Genomic DNA, 21111 nt, shown 5'->3' with positions numbered 1-21111 from the left:
GAGCAGTGAACATCTGTGACACCAATCCATAAAGTGTTAACTTTCACATGATTCAGAAAATTTTTCAGAGACTTTTCTTTCCCCCCCTCCTCTGGAAAATGAATTATAAACCATGTCCAGCTTTTATACTTTTATTATAACCCAGTTATATTCCAGCAAAAGCTCCTGGCAGATAGTTTCCTCATCCATTTCCAAATGAAGATGTGTTAAATTTATTTGCTGAAGGAACTTGTAGCTTGTGCTGTAACCTTGGTCATGGGACTGGATATAAAACCAGAGGGATATGAGCCCACTTAGCAGCAGGGAACAAAGTGGAGCTGGAGCTGGAAATGTTATCAGGCTGGGAAGGCAGAACGTGTGGAATTACTGCAGAAAGCAGATTTTGGACATGTGATTTTGGACATGTGGCTTCCTGCTCTGCATCCACGTGTGGTTCACACTGCTTGTGTGAGTGAGCTCAGGCTGTGCCATGGCTGGATAAAAGGGTGCCCCAAGAAAATAGCACTGAAATCCAGGTGGGAGGCATTTCCTGGGCTCCACCTCTCTACCTGTGCTTAGAAAGAGCCATTCCTCCTGCAGGTGTGTGGGAGGCTGAGCTGCCCATTCCAAAGGAATCAGCATCATGTTTTCCACCAGCACAATGTCCTGCTAATTCAGCAAGGGGTTTGGGCAAGCACTCAGTGTTCTAGATGTGTGTTTTTTATTTATAATTAATGATGAGCCTAGAGGTCTTGTGGAGGTTTCATTTTTCTGGTGTTGATCAGGAGTAAGTTCTACCTATTTTTCCACACTTAGTCTGTCAAACTATATCCCAGTAACCTTAAAGAGCTGCTTTCATAAAATATCTTGATGAAATGTTGCCAAAGCATTATTGTAAAACGGATACTGAAACCCTGGCCCACTCAGGTTCAATATTCCAACGTGGTACATTGACTTTTGTTGTGCTGCTGGTATTTTCTTTGTGAGAAAGCTGCTCCCCTCCAGTGCCCCAGCCCCAGGGACTAAGAGCAACTGTGTGTTTCTTAGAAAGGTGAAAACTGAATGCAGATTTTCTTTCCACTCTGACCTTGTTTCTTTTCCAGGCCCTGGAAGAAGCCCAGAAAGCCATTCAACAGCTCTTTGGTAAAATTAAGGATATTAAAGACAAGGCTGAAAAATCTGAGCAAATGGTGAGCAGCACTTTCTTTCTGGCCTTTGAAAGGGAGGGGACACTGACTTTTCCTGTCAGTAACATGTTTGTCCTTGGTCCTGGCTGGTTGGTAATTTCCTACTGAGCCTGTGTTGGACCTGTGGTGTCCACAGAGCTGCTGAGCTGACACCTCTGCAGTCCCAAACAGGAGAGAGTGGCTTCTTATTTCCTGAAAATTCCATTGCTGGGGCTTGATACTCAACCAGAATCCTTTTTCACTCCCTAGGTGAAGGAAATCACCAGGGATATCAAGCAGCTGGACCATGCCAAGCGCCACCTGACCACCTCCATCACCACCCTCAACCACCTCCACATGCTGGCAGGAGGGGTGGATTCTCTGGAGTAAGTCTGGGAATTCTTGGTGTGAAGTTCCTGCAGTGTTCTCTATGGGTCTCTCACAGCCTGCCTAGTTTTTTGGAGGGAATTTTGCTCCCAGGTTTGGATTTCTGCTGGCAGATCCTTTCCATGCTCTGAGTGACCCCCAGCCTGTGTTGTTGTGTTTCATAGTTTGCAGTATTGATTGCTTAAATTGCTCTGTTGATCCTTGGTGGTAAGGAATGAGTCTGGCTTCATTAAGGAGCAGGACAGCCTGTTAGGAATCCTCATCAGGGATGTGCTTTGGGGAATCTGGGAGGATTTTTGTCACTCTTGTATCTGAAACTGCAATGGGTTTTGGTAAAGGTCTGCTCTAGTTTTCATTCTAGCATGAGTTTAAGGAAACCTTGCAGCTTGTACTGTGTGTAAATTGGGGGTTAAATGTTTCTAATAATCCTTTTTGGGTTTTTTTTATATGCTTGAGGAACACACAATCTAGGAAAATACAGGTTTTTTACATGTTGCATCTGTGAAGTTGCACAGCCTGTTCTTGGTTTGTAGCAAATCCTGCACGAACGCCGGGTCACGAAGTGCTGAGAATTAAATTTTACTTAGCCTGCTGTCTCCACTGGAATGATCCTAAAGGATGATATAAAAATAAATTCACTTGATTTTCTTTTTTTTCCCCCTGTCAGTTCCCTGTGAAAGTTATTAACAGAGAAGTCAAGGCTAATGGCTTTTCAGCATCGTTCTCCTCCAGAGAAGCTTTAACTCACACTTTGTGTGTGATGACGAATGGCTTCACTCAGGTCATTACAGTGAAATAACATTTACTGCCTCCAGACCCATACTGGGAAGCGGATGCATTCAGTAGTTTACATGTTCCTTGCCAAGTGTTGCTTTTGACATTTATGTTTTTTTGGAGGCATTGTTAGATTTGTGCCAGATTGGTTTATTTTAGCATCGCTTAAGTGAAATTTTAATGCTGCCTTGGAATGTTAATGAAGAGCTGTGTATTTTAGAAAAATAAATGTCAATAAGGACCAGCATGACCCAGTGGGGATGAAGTAACCTGTGGAATTACCACCCAGGATTTGCATTGAATCTGCCTTTGTAAATGTTTAATTTCCTCTGCAGGGCTATGACCAGGAGGAGACAATATGGGGAAGTTGCCAACCTTCTCCAAGGTGTGGTGAATGTCTTGGAGCACTTCAACAAATACATGGGGATCCCTCAAATTCGACAGCTCTCTGAAAGGTAAAAGGATCAAACCCTGAGCACCTCCTTTCCTGCTGGGGAGGAAGAGTAGGAAATCTCTTAGGCAGGTTCAGAGTCTCAAGGATGTGAAGCTTGGACATGGTCCTTGGAGCTTCCTTACAGCCAAAACAGGTTAAAACTGGAGAGAGTTTGCTCAAATCTGGAGCAGCCCATTCTGTTCAGCAGCAGAAATTAGTGTGGCTGTAACTCACTCTGTGCTTTTTACTGGCTGGCTTTTCATTGTCTCACCTGGAGGAGCCTGTGGAGGTGCAGGTTGTTGTGTGTGATGTTCCCATGCAGCTCTGCCAGCCTGCAGAGCCCCAGGCCTTGGACAGGCAGGATTTCTCCTTCTGCCTTTGCCAAGCTTGCTTATTCTGAGCACCTTCAGTTTCTTCTGCCAAAACCTTCTCCCATTGCCCAATTCTGCTGAGATTTGATGTTTATAGCAAATCTTCTCCAGGGTTTGTGCAGCTTTGATTTTCTAAATTGGAGTTACACTAATTTGGGGAGGTTTGGTGCAAGTCCCCAGCAGGTGAAGGCTCAGGGGGTCACTAAGCCACCTTTTCTCCTCAATCTTGGCTTCATTTGGAATGTGACAGCTGGGAGTGGAGGGAACAAGGTCCTCCCTGTTCTAGGGGACAGTGCTGTCCCTGCCTGAGGTGACTTTGCTCATTACTGAGGTACTCGAAGGAGTCTTCCAGGCACAGTCATTAATTTTTTTTTGGTGCCTCCCTTTGCTAAGACAGCAGCTGGCTCTCTGTATTGTTTAGTGATGGAAACAGAGCTTGAATGATTTGTTTGTAATGTTTTCATGTAAATCTGTTGGACTTTCTTTATGGTATAGACACCTCTTCCAGAAAACACAGATGGAATCCATGAAACAGAGCAGAAGAAAAATCCACTCTAAATCTAGAGAAGGGATGGGGCCTTGTTTAACAAAGCGTTTGACCATAAGCATTTGCTTAAATGAACATGAACATCAAGGAAATGTAAACATATGTCAGTGCTTTTCTGAGCTGAGGCTGTTGTCTATTCCAACCTTGTGCTCAGAGAGGTTGCTTGCAGTGGTAATGCCCTTTGGGCAGAAACCTGCTGTCATTGGCCATTTTAAGGCCAAATATCATTTAAACCTTGCTCTAGAATCCTGCCTGGTTTTCCCTTTCTGGTGGATGATTATTTAATACTTTTGTAGTTGCTGATTGTTGCAGAAACCAGTTCAGGCTCCTGCTAGCAGGCAGGGTGGTTTTGAGCCACGCCAGCGAGACTGGCAAGGACATGGAGGAAAACTTCTTTTGTTTTATTCTCCCTTCAAGATAAGGATCTGAAAAGCTCAAGAAAGTCTGTTCCTCCTATTTTTAGAATTGCCTCGGCAGGGTTTTCCTTCCAGTGTTTATACAGGGAGAGCTGCACCATCTGGTAGTGATAGAGGAGGCTGCTTGTGGGGTGAAGGGAGCTGCTCTGGGGTGCTGCTCACAGCTCTTTACTGCTCCACATCCAGGCAGAAAATTCCTGCAGGGAGGTCCATGGCACCATCATTCTGCTTTTGGAGTTTGACTCCGTGGCTGTGTGTTAGGGCCTGGGTTGAAGTTGAGTTTTCTCTCTCTTTTGCTTGGAAATCCTTTTGTGATTCATGAAACATGACAGGAAGTTTGCCTGGCTTCTTGCAGGGGTATTTTTAGGCTGTGAAATTGCTGGGGTTTGATATCTCATGGATTTGTTTTAATGGTACAAGTGAAGGCTCTAGGATGTTTGGGAAGGCAAGAAATGCTTTAGTAGATGTTGGCACAGACCTGTGACAGTAACCAATGTCTGTTATATACAATAAGCCCTTTATATACCCTGCTAAAGGAGCAGATTCTGTTGCTTTCTGAAATAAAAAGCCTCTTTTTTTCATGGTGTGAATGGAGTGAAGCCAAGTATGAATGGGAAACCATGGGAAGGAGAAGTGCCTGCTTGGTGGTGTTGGATGTGCTCTTTGTCATGGGGTATTCAATTTAGGCTGCTGCTCCTGGATGCTGTGAGAAGTAATGATGTGTTTTTAATGTTGTTTTCCACCTGTTCTGTCCCTTTGAAAATAACCAGGCCAAAATCCCCCTGTAAGGATTCATTGGAAACCTGGACTGAACTCTCAATTAGTTGGCTTCTTGTGCTGATCCTGTTGAGCATTGATGTAAAAATGTCACAGTTCATAGCCAAATGTAAATATTTTCCTAAGAGCGTTCCTAAAGTAATTTCTAATGCAGTGCATTGGTAGCTGTTGTACTAAACAGGAATATTTTCTTATCTCTCAGCCCTCTGCTGTTCTCAGTCTGTGGAGGGAGGTACAATTAGTGGTCCCAAATCCACCCAGAAAAAATGGTCTTGAAGGCCTAGCAGATAGTGGAAAAAAGCCTGGAAAGTATTTAGGAGAAAGATAATTATAAGTTTGCCACAGGAAAACAGGCTGGCTCAGCCTCTTTTTATCTCAGCAAGCTGCCAGGCATGGTTTAAGATTTCTGGTAGCTTTGGCTAAAGGAATTGTGGTTTCTAGTAATTGAATGTCATTTGAAACATAGCAGTGGGTTTTCTTGTTTTTATTTTTTAAAGGCAGGGGAAACGGGGAACAAAAGCCACTAATAATAAAACAGAAGTCAGAGAAACAGAAATCATTAATAGTTGGATAACCAGAGGGTTTGGCAAGCCCAGGAAAAGGCAATTCCCTGCTGTGTGGGATGGCTGCTGGGGAATCCCAGTTTCTGGGGAACCAACCCAGGGAAAGAGACCCTTATCAAACCCCCTGAGGCTCTGAGAGATCCTAAATCTCTCACCTGGGCTTGCTGAGCCAGCTCACCTGGTGAAGTGGTTCCACACACACCCTCAGGCACGTGCAGGGTTGAATGTCCAGGTTTTTTATGGCTGCAGTTTCCACTGCATGGAGAATATTCTGAATTATTGCACAGCTGACAGCTTTCCACGGGAGCAATAATCTCCAGTGGCTGAAACAAGTGCCCCCCTTGCCCTCTGCCTAAGGCAGTTGAGCTCTAAAGAGGTGGCAGACAGGTTTTCTTGTTTCTGAGTGATTGTGAAAATCACAATATTTGTGAAAATAATTGAGTGTGTCTGTGTGTGTGGTTATATAAAAAGTGATTTTGCTGGGAGGGCACTGGGGCTCCCTGTCCTTGCTCACACCTAAACTTTTGGCTGCTTGGATGGCTCTGCCCTGTCCCTCTCTTAGAAAATATGAAGGAAAAAAAAAAAAGATTCAAACTTGTTCTCTCTGCCTGCTTTTGAGAGATTTTTTTAATGCAGGACCTATTTTTAAAAAATACATATTTTTAACATCCCACTTGAGCAAGGCATTCCTGCAAGTTTCTTAATTTAAGGATATGAGAATCCCCATTAAGATTACCCTTAAGTACTTTCCTGAATCAGAGCCTAAAACAACAAAGCTTGTGGACAGGGCTTTTAACTGCCTGACAGAGGCTCTTTTAAATTTGTTGAGTCTTTAGGAATCTGGCTGCTGCTCTTTTCAGTGCCTCCACTGTGCTGCACTGCAGCTGTTGTCAACAGGAAGGTCCCCACAGCCACTCAGAAGGAAAGGAGTATCCCTGCTAATAGCTTCCAGTTGTTCATACAAACTCACTAATTTCTGTGACTCCTAATTCTGCACACTTCTTGTTTCTGGATTATTTAAAAGATAAAAAATTTCAGTCTGTTTTCAGTGTCTTTTTTTTTTCTTTTTTTTTTCCCACTTCTTTCCCTGGAGAATGAAAGGTTTGTTTCTGTGATATTTCCTCACATGAGCTACAAGTGCTTTCTTGTAGAATTTAAGCAGGACTAAACCTGTAGCTGTGGCTTCCTCCTTACTGATTAAATTCCCCACTCCTATTTCAACATATTAGTGAATTCCTTTTGTTTCCCACTTATGAAGTTGTTAAATGGATGTCTTTACCTGGAAGAGTAGAGCAGTCTCTGAGCATTCCTGTGAAGCAGAGAGCTTAAGTGAGAATTATTTTTGACACTGCAGGCAGGAAGCTTTTCCAACAAAATCCCCATAAATAAATCCTGAGGAAGGCAGGTCGTACATCCAGTTAAATCACAGATATAAAGTTATATTTCAGCCATCAATTTTAAAGGACTAGAATTTTCTGCATTTGGCACCATGAAAGAATCCAGCATTGTCAGATCATCTCGTGGGGTTTTTGCTGCTAATGGAACTCAAATGGGAAGATTAAAGAAGCAGATCATTCCTTGATAAGGTTGAGGAGTCTTAAACAAGCACAAAAAAAATTCGCAAGTCTTCTCCCCACGGTCTGAACAAACATTTTCACAACAGTAAATGTCGCCAGTCTTGCTAAAGTATCAATCTCAGTGGAAAAATCCACTGCTGGAGTGATCAGTTCAGACCTGAAAGCCTTTCCAGTATAATAAAAACTGATGGAAGAATTCAAGGGCTGCAGAGGGATAGAAGTGCCTCACTGTTTGCTTTGGCACTTTCTAGTGTGTGTAGGCATTTCCATTTCCCTAGAAGTATCAATTAAGCTGTATTGACTTTTATTTCTGGAAATTGGAAGCTTTATTCTCTCAGCCAAATAAAGAGCAAGGTTGTGGTTTATTCTACTCCCATTTCATACCTTTTACTCTTTTGTGTTCTCTAAGACAGTGAGAATTTATAGGATAAAGCTGCTGCCAGCTGTATTCATTTAGAGGTGGATCAGTACACCTGGAGCTGTGGAAGGTTCATGGTGAAGATTGAGACATTGTGAAGCTTTTCACGTGTTGGAAACATATTTCTGTTGAAATGTGGTGAACAGAAATGAATTTCAGTGCAGATCACACTGGCATGAAAGGCCTTTCAAATAGCTGATTAACTGGCCCTTATTGAAATATTAAATGGCAGCAGGGCAGGAGAATCCAGGACATGTTCTGCTGCAGCTGAGGGCTCAGTGCTGCGGGGAATTGTCATTCAGGGAGCAAAAAAATCTCCCAATTTTGACACACAGACCTTCTGAGTGTGGATATTTTCTCTTCTGCGTCCTTTTGATCCCTTACAAACCCTCCTGCAGCTGCTGGTGTTGCAGCCACCCTGCAGGGAGGTTGTTGAGCACCCCCAAAGCCCCTCCTTGTCCCCCTCAGGGTGAAGGCAGCTCAGAACGAGTTGGGGCAGCAGATCCTGGCTGACTTCGAGGAGGCCTTTCCTTCCCAAGGCACAAAGGTAAAGTTCTCACTTTCCCTCTTCCTCCCGTTGAAAAGTGTCACTGAAAACTCTTCAGTATGATTGTTGTTGGATTTAATCTCATTTTTCCTCTGGGTTTGGTCCCTGCCTGTTTCAGGAGTTTCTTTAGAAAGAAATTTCTCACTCTGGGGGGAAGTGCAACCCTTCCCTTCACTCTGCACCAGCTGCTGCAAGAGGGCTGCAGCCAGGCAGGGAATGCCCAAGAATTCATCTCTGGGGTTTCCTTGGGGTCTCACCCAGTCCCTGGTTATTTGTTAGTCACAAAAATCTATGTTTTCTTCAGAGGAAGCCAAGCACAGGCTGGCTGTTGACACAGTGCCACCAAGTTTGTGTCTGGTTTACTCAGCACAGATCAAATCTGGGCTGGGGCTAAAGCACCAACTGTGCTTCCCCAGCACTGTGCATCCAAACATTTGCAAACAGTAAGGGGAGTAGGTGTGAATTTGAATTTACTTCCAGGAAAACACCAGTTCTGTCTTTCAGAGTACCAGCTCTGCTGGTTTCTTCATCCAAGTGACAAGTACAGAAATGAGGAGACTCTTTGGAGCAGTTGGTGAAGGGCAAATCTGTGTCTGTGAGAAGCAGCAACAAAGCAGCTTTTTCTAAAAAAAAAAAAAAAGTTTCTAAATTTTCTGCCTTTACCATGGAACAACTTCATGGTGAAGTGGAAGCAGCTCAGCTTTCATGCAGCAGAAGAAAGATGCAGCAATAAATAGAGAGTAGCAGCAGAAAAGAGAATAATAGGAAAGTATAAACCTGGATGCATTTACAATCACCCATTCAACTAATTTAACCTGGAATAATTTTCTTCCTGTTTATCTGTTTGTTTTGACAGAGGACTGGTGGGCCCAGCAATGTCCTACGTGATGCCTGCCTGGTAGCCAACGTCCTGGATCCCAGGATCAAACAGGAAATCATCAAGAAATTCATTAAACAACACCTCTCAGAGTATCTGGTCCTTTTCCAGGAAAATCAAGACGTAAGGGAAGCTCTGCGAGCTCCATTTGGATTTCACATTTCACAAAATTCTCACTTCCACAGGTTCCTGTGGTGAAAAGTTTTTATCCCAAGGGCTTGGAAGCTGATTCTGGGTGTGATCTGGAGTGGCTGATGAGCTGGGAGTTGCTGTTACCTCTGCCAGGATTCCCCCACCTTAGACCTCAGTTTCTCAGATCATCACTAGAAATGTTTTCTCCCCACATAGAAAATAAATAAATTAATGTTAGATTTATTTCCTGCCCTGTTGAAATTTGTGTTGAAAAATGAAACTGTGAAAATTGCAAACTCAATACCCCAAACAATCAAGAAACACCCCAAAATGCTTAGAAAGGTGAGGGGGAGGGATTTCTAAAAAGTTAATTATCTTTATAGCTAATTTTTAAACTTCCTGATACTAACAGCTTTTTTAAAAGTTTACCGTAACCTTCTTGAATTTGGTAAAAAAAACCCCACACAAACCAAAATCACCAAATCAAAATGTATTTTATCAATTTCAGATGTTCAACATAGAATAGAGAAAGGCTAAACTGCCTAAGTTTAAATAACATTTTTCCATCAAAGTTTTCTCAATTAATCTTTCTACTTTTTGACCAGAAAACATGATCATTGAGGGGAAGAAAATCCCATCCTGCTCAGCTTGTAAGAATTTTAGTTGGAGTTTAAATGTGAGAATGTAAGAATCCAGGAATTGCTGCACTCTCATCCCACTGTTGAATTTAACCTCTCTGTCTGAAACAAAGAGGGTGGGATCAAATGAGATATTATTGGATTGAGTTTTCAATAATCTCTGCATGATTTAGGAGTACTGTTATCCTCATTTTCAACAGAACTTGCTCTCTTAATTCTCACAAGATAGGATTTTCAGTCTGGCATGTGTTTAAGCACTTGGAATCCCAGAATCGTTTAGGTTGGAAAAGACCTTTCAGATCCTTGATTCCAACTGTGGCCAAGTCCTCTGCTAAACCCTGTCCCTGAGTGCCACATCCACACATCTTTTAAACCCTCCTGGCGTGGTGACTCAGCCAATTCCCTGGGCAGCCTTGATATCAAACCTGCCAGTGCTTGGTAACCCTTTCAGTGAAGAAATTTCTCCTAATATCCAATGTGAAATTCACATTCTCTGAACCTGGGAGGAGCAAGGAATGATCAAAACAATTCTTATTTACTGCTCCTGTGTTTGTTTACAATGGAATGCATTGTGGAAGATTGTTTACCTGAAGGGAATTGGTAATTGGATTCTGGTGTGAGTGTTTTGATTCATTGACCAATTGAATCCAGGTGTGTGTGTGAGGACTGTGGGCTGAGATGTGCAGTGGGGTTGAGTGCTTGGCAGATTCAGTTTAGATGTAAAGTAATATAATATAGTATAATAAACTAATTAATTAGCCTTCTGATAAGATGAAGTCCTCTTCATCATTTCTCCTGGATGTCGGGCAAAAATATCACCGATAATCCAAAGCATTCAGAGGATGTTAATCAATGTAAAACCACCTCTGGCTGAGAGAGAGCAGAGCTGCAGCAGCAGCACAGCTCTGAGTATTTGCTGAAGATGATGGTGGTGCTAAAAAATCATTGTCCCTGGGGTTCAGGTGGCCTGGCTGGACAAGATTGACCGGCACTATGCCTGGATCAAGATGTTAATGTAAAATCATCTCTGATTGAGAGAGAGCAGAGCTGCAGCAGCAGCACAGCTCTGGATATTTCCTAAAGATACTGGTGGTGCTAAAAAGTTGTTATCCCTGGGGTTCAGGTGGCTTGGCTGGGCAAGATTGACCAGTGCTACACTTGGATCAAGTGTAATCAATGTAAAATCATCTCTGATTGAGAGCGAGCAGAGCTGTAGCAGAAGTACAGCTCTGAATATTTGCAACTGCTGCTGCTAAAAATGCTGGTGGTGCTAAAAAGTCATTGTCCCTGGGGTTCAGGTGGCCTGGCTGGACAAGATTGACCGGCGCTACGCCTGGATCAAGAGGCAGCTGGTGGATTACGAGGAGAAGTACGGGCGCATGTTCCCCGCCGAGTGGTGCATGACGGAGCGCATCGCCGTGGAGTTCTGCCACGTCACCAGGTGAGCCCCACGCTGGGCAATCACACCCCTCTGGGCACAGAGAGGCAGAACTGCCCCAGGCATTTCTGTAAGAAGCTGGGAAAAGGAATTGGAACAGTTATTATCTCTCTTTCTGTAACTGTTGTGTATAGATGTGGCTGTGGAGTTCTGCCACGTCACCAGGTGAGCCCCACGCTGGGCAGTCACACCCCTCTGGGCACAGAGAGGCAGAACTGCCCCAGGAATTTCTGTAAGAAGTTGGGAGAAAGAATTGGAACAGTTATTATCTCTCTTTCTGTAACTGTTGTGTATAGATGTGGCTGTGGAGTTCTGCCACGTCACCAGGTGAGCCCCACGCTGGGCAGTCACACCCCTCTGGGCACAGAGAGGCAGAACTGCCCCAGGAATTTCTGTAAGAAGCTGGAGAAAGCTCAGAGAAAGAATTGAAACTGTTATCTCTCTTTGTGTAACTACTGTTTATGGATATGGTTCTTCAGAGTGTAGTATTCATAGTTCACCAGTAGTGTAAAAGAAGATTCCTAAAGGGCAGTCAGGTCTTAAGTCCACCATTGTTTCTATAAAAATGTACATTTCTAATAACAATAATAAAAAATAATATAAAAATTTGAATAATAAAAAATTAATAATGGTGATAATAATAATAAATGTAAATTTCTAATAATACAGTGCTTTTTCATGCCTTCTGATAGTAGGGTCTCTGTATCACCTTTGTCTGTCCCAATGCCCCTTCAGTGATACCATGCAGCTCCTGCTGCCTCCCAGCTTCCTGATAATAAAAGGTTGGCTTGGTTCCTGCCATGCTGGTCAGTGTCTAAAGGCAGGGTGCAAGTGTCTCTCTGGAATTGTCTGTGGTTAAAAGGAAGTGAGGAGTGAAAAGCCTGAGAAGTGTTGCTAAAATGATGAGAAATTGAAGTGATGTGAAAATCAATTTCAGCGTAACAGAGGTAAAAATCAGCAATATTTCAGGGCAAGTGGAATAGCATGAGCTGGCTGTGGTGACCAGGCTCTTTGCCAACCAGAGACAGGGAAACTGAGGAAGGTGCCAGGTGGAGTCCCAGTAGCTCCATTGCCTTTGTTCTGGGACCCAGTGGGAGTCCCTGTGCTTCCCCAGCTTGGATCCTCAGGGCTTTCCCAACTGGCTGCCAGGAGATGGGGTCCTGTTACCCACAGAGCTCAGAACCACTGAAATGGGATCTGCTTGTGTTTGAAATGGGATCTGCAAAGCAGTTTTATGTCAGAGAGCCTCTTAGGAATTAGCCTGAATTTTGTGATGAAAGTCTCTCTGGGGAATGGAATGAGTTCCAGTGTTAGGTTTCAGACCTTTATAGAAAACCACATTTGTTTTTTCTACATCCCCTCTCTCTTGCAGGGCAGAGCTCTCCAAGATCATGCGCACCAGGGCCAAGGAGATTGAGGTGAAATTGCTTTTGTTTGCAATTCAGAGGACGACCAACTTTGAGGGGCTCCTGGCCAAGCGTTTCTCAGGCTGCACTCTTGCTGATGGCACAGTGGTAAGGGCATTTCTGAAGAGCTCTCCTTTACTCAGGAGGAAGAAACCCCCTCACACATTGCTCAGGTGGGGGACACTACAAAATGTGTCCCTGCAGCCTCCCCTTGCTCAGGGTGTTCAGTGGGACTCTCCTCAGTGGCCTGTTTGGAAAAGTGATTTTTAGTTGTGTAAACTGTAGGGAAGATGGCTCACAAGAATAAAAAATGCACTGCTTGTGTGCTTTTTTGGTTCTCCTGGGGCCCTGTGCTGTTTGAAGCCACAGAGTGGTTATGGTGTGGTTAAGTGCCTTGTAATGTTTGTTCTCTACGTGTCAGTGACACATTATAACTGAAAGTCCCCTCTTCTCCTCAATTCTGGGTACCACACATTGACCACATGGTACCAGCTTTCAGTCCCACATTGTTGGGTCACTCTGGCTTGCAGGGACATTGGTGGCTTCTGCTTTGTCTCTTTTTGTGGATTGTAAAGGCAGAACCAAGAGAAAAAACTCAGGGAATATCTCTGGAGCCATCTCTGAGCTTTTCCTGCCTGGAATCTCAGCCCAGAGCTCTGGCAGCACAGAGCATGTGTGGTTGGCTTCTCTGTCCAGCTGCTGTCCTGAATCCTGCCTGGATGTGACAATTCAGCCTGCAAGGAAAGCTGCTGGACCCACTGGTCATTTGCTGTGGGTGCTGCTAATTAAAAGAGGAAGTCCTGTAAGGTTTTCCTCCTGGCTGAATTTAGATCTCTCAGGAATATGGCTTTATTTATTCTGACAAATCTCATAGAAAATCTGCAGCTTTAATTAAATTGACTTTGCTGGGTTGTTGTAAGTGAGAAAACCAGAAGGGGAGGGTGTGGTCTCAGATGACAGAAAATCCTGTATTTCCCTCTTTTTGACATGTCTGGAGGCTGTGACACTGGCTGTCATCTGCCCTGTTTTGTACCCAAAATGAAGGCCACCGTTATAAATAGCTGGCTGGTGGGTGCAGAGGGGGGGACAAGCAGTGGAAGCAGCAGTTTGGGGTTGATTGCAGGGCAGAGTTTTGGAGCTGCTGTTGTGGGTTATGCCAGTGGAGACCACACACTTTGGAGTGGGGTTTGGGAGAGTGGAAATGTCACCCTGGGTAAAATGTCACACTTTCATGGAGGATTCAGGCAGCATGGAGGGATGGAGAGGGAGCCAGGATCTCATCACCTCTGCTGGGACAAGGCAAATTGCTGGGCAGTGCTTGGAAGGACTCAGGAAAGCAAAATGTGGATGCAGCTATGTGCCAGAGGGCACAAAACTGGCTGTTCTCTGATGAGCTTCCTCTTTTCCAGCAGAAAAAGCCAGAAGTGCCACCTCCCTCCACCAACCCCTTTCTGGAGGATGAAACTGGGGCAGAGGCAGATGAGATTGTGATGGAGAAAAGTGATACAGACAAAGTAAGTCTTTGAAGTTCCCAGTTCTCAGCCTCTGTCAGAATCTCCAGTGGGGCCTTAGCTTTTCCCATCCCATTGATTTGAAAAGTTTGTTTTCACAGCAATTAATTTAGTGCAGTTTTGATCCTTTGTGCAGCATTCAGGCTCCCAGTACGACCATGCTTTGCTCTGGCTCACTTCACTGAAACCAAAGCAATCTTTATTCCAGTTAATAGTGCAGAGACAATCCTGCCACGTGAGAGTGAGCTGGATTCTGTTCCAGCCTGTACAGCAACAGCCCAAATGTAACTACAGGATTTCTGTCAGAGGGAGATGAAATAGCTATTTGGGTTTTCAGATCCCCTAAGAAGCTCCTCTACAAGCAGTTGCAATTCACATTTTGCCCTGTCAGCTAAGCAAACTGTCTGGAGTCACCAGGCAACTCATTGAACTTTCAAGTGTCAGCTTTAGATTTTCACTCCAGATAAATCACTTCTGGGATTTTTATCTTTGCAGTGCTTTTTATCCATCACCTCTGCAAAGCAGGCAGCACCTAACTGCTTGTACAAGCACAGGGCTTCCAAAGCCCTCTACAAACATTAAAGGGTGAATGGTAAATGCAATTGTTTTAATTGGCACCAGTATCAAAGCCTGTATTTTTTTACACACCAGATGGATGTTTTCTAAATGTTCAATTGTGAGTTACTTGAGGCTGGTACTCTCCTCTTTTTTAGGGGATTTACAGCCCTGTAAATGGGCCCTGTACAGGTGTATCCTGATGGGTGACCAGGGCCTCAGGACTCAAATCCCTGCCCCTGGTGGGAGCTCTCCACCAGCACAGTCTGGTGCACTGCATCCCCTGCAGATTTCCACAAGAGCAAGGCAGCCCCTCTGCCTTCACCCACAGCCAAAGTCCTGAAACAGAATGATTTAAGCAAGGTTTTGCTCTTTCCATTAAAATACAGCTTGGACATTGGTATTGTGTGGATTTTACCAGTGAGACAGAGATTGGGAACTTGGGGTGACACCTCTGATGCATTTTTTGGGAAGAGCTTCCTTTCCAATACTTAATTACTGGAAAGTTGATTGGGATTTGCAGTGTTGAGATGAGAGGACATCCTTGGAGAAGCCAGGGCTGTTAGGAGGCAGGTGAAGAGATAATGACAACAATTAGGGCTGTGTTTATTGAACAGCAGGATGCAGCAGTTCAGGAGCTTTGAGAGAGGAACTGCTGTGCTCCCTGTGCCTTGTGGAGCCATCCATGGAGAGGAGACATCCCTGGAAGTGCAGTTGGTGGTGAGGCTGCCCTTTCCCTGTAGGAGTGCCCTGTGTCAGTGTCACAGGGCTGGGCTCTGCTGCCCTGCAGCCTCCTGGGTGCCAGGTGGGCTCCAGCATTTCAGTGTCCCAGTGCCAGCAGCTGCTGGCTCATGCTGGGAGTCTGGAAGGGCTGCAAGTCTCATCTTGCCTGAAGAACAGAAGGGACACAAAGAGCTGAAGATGAAGGGTTTTCAGTAAAAGAGCCCTTCCAAGACACCAGTCCTGACAATTCAAGACCCTTGGGGATCTAAAAGGGAGCACAAGAATTTGGGGGGGGGAAATCCATGCTAAAAAAGCACCTCTTTTGGTAATCCTAGCAGTTCCATTTAATCTGTTTACTTTGGATAGTAATGAAAGGAAACTGGGCCAGCTGCAGACCTCCTTGCTGTGACAACAGTAACCTTTTATTATTTCCATCAAACTCGAGGAGGAAATAGCTTAAACATCTGCAGCTTTTGGACAGGGTTGCACACTCAGAAATACAGCTTCAGTGCTACTGGTAAAAGATTTAATATTCCTTCCACCAGACATGCTGGGAGCAGCGTGGTGCAGAGGCACAGAGAGCCAGGCCTGCTGCAGGAGCTGCCTCTTCCAGCCTGCTGAGTGGCAAATGGTGAATCTGTGTCCTTGTGCTGGCACTGCCCTGCCAGGGCTTTGGCAGCTGCCAGGTTTCTGTGGTTCCCAGCCATTTTTTCCCTCCCAGCTCCAGTAAGTGTGTGCATCCTGCACAAACAGAGAGGGGTTTGGGTGGAGGATGCCTGGTAATGATTCTGTCCCAGGGCTCTTAAAAGTTAAATTCTTCATTCAAGGTTCATAGGGGTGGTCTGGCCTCCATAAAATCATTTCTTCACTTTTAGGTTTGCAGCTATAAGTTGGGGTTCATCATTTGGGGCTGAATTGTTGCTGAGAAATGTTTCCCTTGTCACACTCTGATAGTTCTGCCAAATTCTTAGTGCCACCTCCTCTGTTGTTTAGGAGAGAAAGTCCTTTAGGCTTTGCTTCTTTTGTTTGGCTTTTCTTGCATTTAAAAAAAAATCAGCTGGAAAAGTTCATATCTTCATTGGCTGGGAGCTGATCTTGGCTTTCTGTGGAGAGAGAAGCAAGAATTCCATTCCAGAGTCACTGCAGCCCTCTTTGCAGCCAGTGAAAAGCTGCTGGTCTGCTGGGAAGCAACAAGAGAAATTCCCTGTTAGTAAAAAACAATAATAACAATCTAGCTGAAGGCAAAAAAAAGAATTTAAAGGTCCTGCCCAGCCTGGTACTTAAACATGCACAAATTTAAGTGTGTGAGCAGTCCCAGTGGCTTTGGTGAGCTGTGCTTGGCCATGGTTTGAGTGCAGCACTAAACTCAAATGAGGGTAAACAGGATGGCTCCCCATGGCACCTGTGCTTAATGCTCTAAATGTGATTTAAAAATAGAGATCTTTGCATCCCCAGAAAGATATTTCACAGTGAAAGCAGGCCTGTATAATTCTGGCTCCTGCAGTAATTACATGCTGTTTATCTAAATAAAATTCATTCAGATGAAGCCTGTAACTTTGAGTTATTGCCCTTGATATTCTAAAATGTAAGGATTCTTTAATCTTGCTTTCAAATAACTGCTACATTGGATTTCAGAGGGGACTAGAGGAGCCTTGTTACTGCTTGAAGGATTCAGGGAGATTTTATTTGCAAACTGCATTAAGATTCTTCAGCTGAAATCTGTAAGCATGAGCAGCCTTCTCTTTAAGGCTGAGAATATTTTACAAGAGGAAAGATAATTCCTTGGATTGCTAACAGCTCCATAAGAAGGAGGGAAGACTTGGATATAATGACATTTATATGTTTTGATTATTTGACAGCAAATTTCTGTATTACAATATATCTATAAAGATTTATATCCTTCTGTGCTGTTGCATTGCTGTTCCTTCAAGGTCTTCCAGGGCAGGTTTGAACCAACATTCTGAATGTTTCCTTGCAGCCAAAGAAGCCAAAGGTCCCTGACAATCCTTTCCATGGCATTGTTTCCAAGTGCTTTGAGCCTCACCTCTATGTGTACATTGAGTCCCAGGACAAGTGAGTAACCAGCCTGAGTTTCAGGGTTTGTTTGGTTTCTGGATGTGTTGGGTTGGTGCTGGATTCTGTACTCAAGCTGCAGAAAATTAATATATTGCAGCTCTGCTGCCTGATTTCAACAGGAGCAGTGTTTGTGGCTCAGGAAGCTTTGAGTGGGGCCTTTGCTTGGACAAAATGAGTGTTCAGAGGGCTGTGGGGTTGGTTTTGTGTGTAATTGCAGGAGTGGTGCCTGCTGCCTTTCTCTGGAAGAGGCTTAGAGTTCCTAAATTACTTCTGTTGCCTCTGCAGTTCCCTCTGCAGACATGTGTCTTTCTTTCATCTCGTGTCTTCCACAAATAACAGGGTTGGGTTTTCTCTAAAATCCACACGTGGCTTTGTGGCAGAGGACTTGCAAGATTTGCTTTGTAGGAATAAGTTATTTGAGATCCTTAGATGAAAGCTGGTTTTAAGATAACATTATCCTTGCTCACAGATTGGGATTTTGTCAGGGGCTTTAATCCCTGGCACCCTTCTTCATCTTCCTCTTTGGCTTGCAGCAAAACAATTTGAATGAAAGGAGCTTTCAGCTGTGAGCTCTGAGAAGTTTTCAGGGCTCTCACCACTCCTCCTTGTGCACCTCCATTCTCACCAGGGTTTGAATAACATCTCAGTAACAACTGCAGTGCCACCTGAGAGAGGAAATAGTTGAAAAAGGTTCAATTGAGTCTTTTAGCACAGATTAGTGGCTGGAAAGAAGGAGGTTACTACTTGGTGTGTCTCATCTGTGTGTGCTCTTCTCTCTTCCAAGGCTCTGCACATGAGAGAATGTCTGACTCGAGGCTTGTAGTGTCCTGATTTTATCCAAACTCCATGATAAGCATCTTGGAAAAAGCTTTTCCATGTCCCATCAACCTTCTATGCTTAAAAAAAAAAAAATCATTGAATAGCTGAAGCCTTGCACAGTGCTGTGTCCTGCTGGGTTTAGGTTCTGCTCTGCAGTATCACAAAGGGAAACTGATATTTCCCCCCTGCCCTCAGCCAACTGAGCACAGACTTATTTCAGTATTTCTTCCCTTCTCACTGGGGGCCATTTTAATTCCCATTTTGGTAATTCTACCCCACTGTGCTCCTAGCCCCTTCAGTTGCCTTTTTTTTTCCTTTTCCTTTACAATCATGAGATGTTTTATATTATCTTTATAGCCACAAGCTGCAGGGAGTTCAAAGAAAAACTGCCACAGTATTTCCCATGCTGGCCCTGACTGCCAAAAATTGCTTTCCTTCACTATTTTCTCTCTTCTTCTTCCTTTGATTGAACTTTTGAGGAATCTGTTGCCAATGTCTGCAAATGAGATGTTGCTTAGATCATTAATTGTATGTTTGAGCTCTGAGTAGTGAGAGCAATAGTTTTGTTCATCATTTTTCTGCCACATTAAATCTGTGACAGAAAAAATCCTGGGCATTTTCTGCCAAAAAAATTGTTTCCATACCCATTTATAAAAACACAGTGCCAGAATCTGTAGAGTTTAAGAGGAGGCACCTGAAAGAAGGAGTTTAAAGATGCTGCTCTCCACCCTCAGCTGCAGAGTAAATACCAGATTTCTGACCAGCAGAGCAGATTTCATCCCTGCCCCTTTGGGGTGTGCATCTTTAGCTGTCCTTTGTGGTCAGCTGGAGCAGCAGGAGCACACAGACATGAGCTGAGCTGGAGAGGAGGAAGAGCTCTGTCAGCTCTGCAGGGCTGAGAGTGTGCAGAGCCTTCTTAAATCTGCTCAGAGGCACGTCTGAGCCCAGAGTGCTTGGAAAACTGGCACTTTGTGCTGTGTGTTTGCAGCCTCATCAGCACAGGGGCTTCCAAAATCCCCAGTGCATGGAAGCTGCTCTGCAGTGCTCCAGGGGTCTCAGTGCCACTGCTCTGTTCACATCCTGGGCACTCCCAGCTTCCTGAGCACCCTCTTCTTCTCTCCTGCTGCTCCTGAGATCCTGGTTCTTCTGATGGCCAGAACAACCCTGAACAGGTTGAGTGAAAGAAAAAAACCAATCAAAAAACAAAGAGGAATGCGGGAATGAAAAGAAGCAGAATAGAGTTCCCTTTATGTGATTTCATTTCATTCTTTCTCTTGGTTAGATTTGGCGAGTTCTCGCTCCCAATAAATATGCTACTGTTAGGAAATACCACATCTGCACTACCAGAGAATTTTCTTGGAGCTTTTCTGCAGAGTCTGTGGAGAAAATACTCATTTTCTGTAGCTCTCCTGCCTTCTGCATGTTTCATCTCCCAGCAGCTTTTTCTGCCAGACTCTCTGTGCTCCCATTGTACCACACCAACATTTGTGGCCTTTGCATCACATTTGGTCCAGCTGAAGGATTGCCATCAGCCAAGGTGTGCATTAATGATGTATTAATTCTTTTAGTGCACAATATCCTGGTGTTTTTCTTGCACCAGTGCCATTGTGAAACAGGAGCAGTCCCACAGCCTGGTTTGATGGGCAGCTTTATCCAGGTTGGGATCAGAACAAGCGTGAAGCCCCAGCACTGCTCTCCCAGCTCTTCTCAACAGCTGCATTCTCTCCTGCATCCCAGTTGACAAGACCTTGGGGGAGCAGGAAAATGCAGATCCATTTCACTTTGCCTCAGAGAGGAGGAGAACATGTGGGCTAAACATAAAGAAACAAAAGCCATTGACATTCCTGACCGTGTCTCGAGACCGAGAGAAGGCAAAAAAAAATCAAGTGACTGGTGACTGCTAAGAAAGCTCCACTTTGTTGCCCAGCTGGAGCCCAGCACAGATGCAGAGGTGGAGATGCAGCTGTTGAGTTTGACAAGGAGTGAGCCACGTCCTCTTTCCTTGAGAAGCTGCAGGAATCTGCAGGCTGCAGCACGTGTGAGCCCTCCTGCAGCAGCCATCTGTTTGGCTCTGCTACAGCTACAGAGGGAGGTAAATTCTGCTTCTCTGTGGCCCAACACAATCAATGCTTCACTTCAGCCTTCAATTGCTGCTGCCAGCGTGGAGATTTATCACATCAGTGGAGCAGCCTGATGTTTTTACAGTGCTTGTAACGCAGCTGAGGAGCTGGGAGTGTGGAATCAGAGCTGTGTGCAGGGCTCGAGCAATAGGCATGGAAAAAGAAAAGGGGCTGCTTGTCTTTGCAACAGCCTGGCTAAAGCCAACCAGGCTTGCTCCATGGCTGAGAGTCCTGGTATTCCAAGCACATCTCTGGAGATAAGTTTGGCCCAGAAGATCACCTGTGGTAGGAGCTCATCCATTCTGAGGCAGCAGCCTGAGTTTGTCAGGAAAGAGACTTGTGTGTTCTCTGAACTCTCTGACTTGTGGGTTCTCTGATTCTCTGGCTTGTATGTTCTGTGAATTATCTGAATTCTCTGTCTTGTGGGTTCTCTCAATTCTCTTACTTGTGTGTTCTCTGAATTCACTTAATTGTGGGTTCTCTGATTCTCTGACTTGTGGGTTCTCTCAATTCTTTGACTTCTGGGTTCTCTCAATTCTTTGACTTCTGGGTTCTCTCAATTCTTTGACTTCTGGGTTCTCTCAATTCTTTGACTTCTGGGTTCTCTGATTCTTTGAATTGTGGGTTCTCTGAATTCTCTGCTTGTGGGTTCTCTGATTCTCTGAATTCTCTGCTTGTGGTTTTTCTGATTCTCTGGAATCAGAGGGGTTTTCTCTCTCACAAGAGGGAAAGCAAAAAGGGATAGAAACTGGGGGACAGTTGTTAGTGGCGGGTTTTTCCCCTTTCACTGGTCAAGGTGAGAATGTTCTGCAGAGTCTCAGCCTTTCTCCTGAGGATTTGGCTTTTCCCTTAGAGCCCTGG

The 21111-nt window shown here is 44.5% G+C and overlaps 1 protein-coding gene across 5 annotated transcripts in view; it reads left to right on the top strand.

Moving 5' to 3' along the window:
• VPS53 (VPS53 subunit of GARP complex) overlaps positions 1-21111 on the top strand; it is a 63586-nt gene that overhangs the window by 17851 nt on the left and 24624 nt on the right. For 2 of the 5 annotated variants that reach the window (XM_064394774.1, XM_064394775.1), the window contains 9 exons: positions 1083-1169; positions 1416-1531; positions 2642-2761; positions 7877-7955; positions 8812-8955; positions 10901-11043; positions 12413-12554; positions 13856-13960; positions 17214-17308. In XM_064394774.1, the coding sequence (XP_064250844.1) occupies positions 1083-1169; positions 1416-1531; positions 2642-2761; positions 7877-7955; positions 8812-8955; positions 10901-11043; positions 12413-12554; positions 13856-13960; positions 17214-17308 (1031 nt within the window). Of the gene's footprint in view, positions 1-557; positions 580-1082; positions 1170-1415; positions 1626-2641; positions 2762-7876; positions 7956-8811; positions 8956-10900; positions 11044-12412; positions 12555-13855; positions 13961-17213; positions 17309-21111 lie in introns of those variants that run through there. The other 3 variants (XM_064394776.1, XM_064394773.1, XM_064394777.1) reach the window with 3 other exon arrangements.

Source organism: Passer domesticus, chromosome 19 (assembly GCF_036417665.1).
Source record: "Passer domesticus isolate bPasDom1 chromosome 19, bPasDom1.hap1, whole genome shotgun sequence".
NCBI classification, from domain to species: Eukaryota; Metazoa; Chordata; class Aves; order Passeriformes; family Passeridae; genus Passer; species Passer domesticus.
Note: the sequence above shows the minus strand (reverse complement) of the source record. Positions and strands in the feature narration are given on the sequence as shown.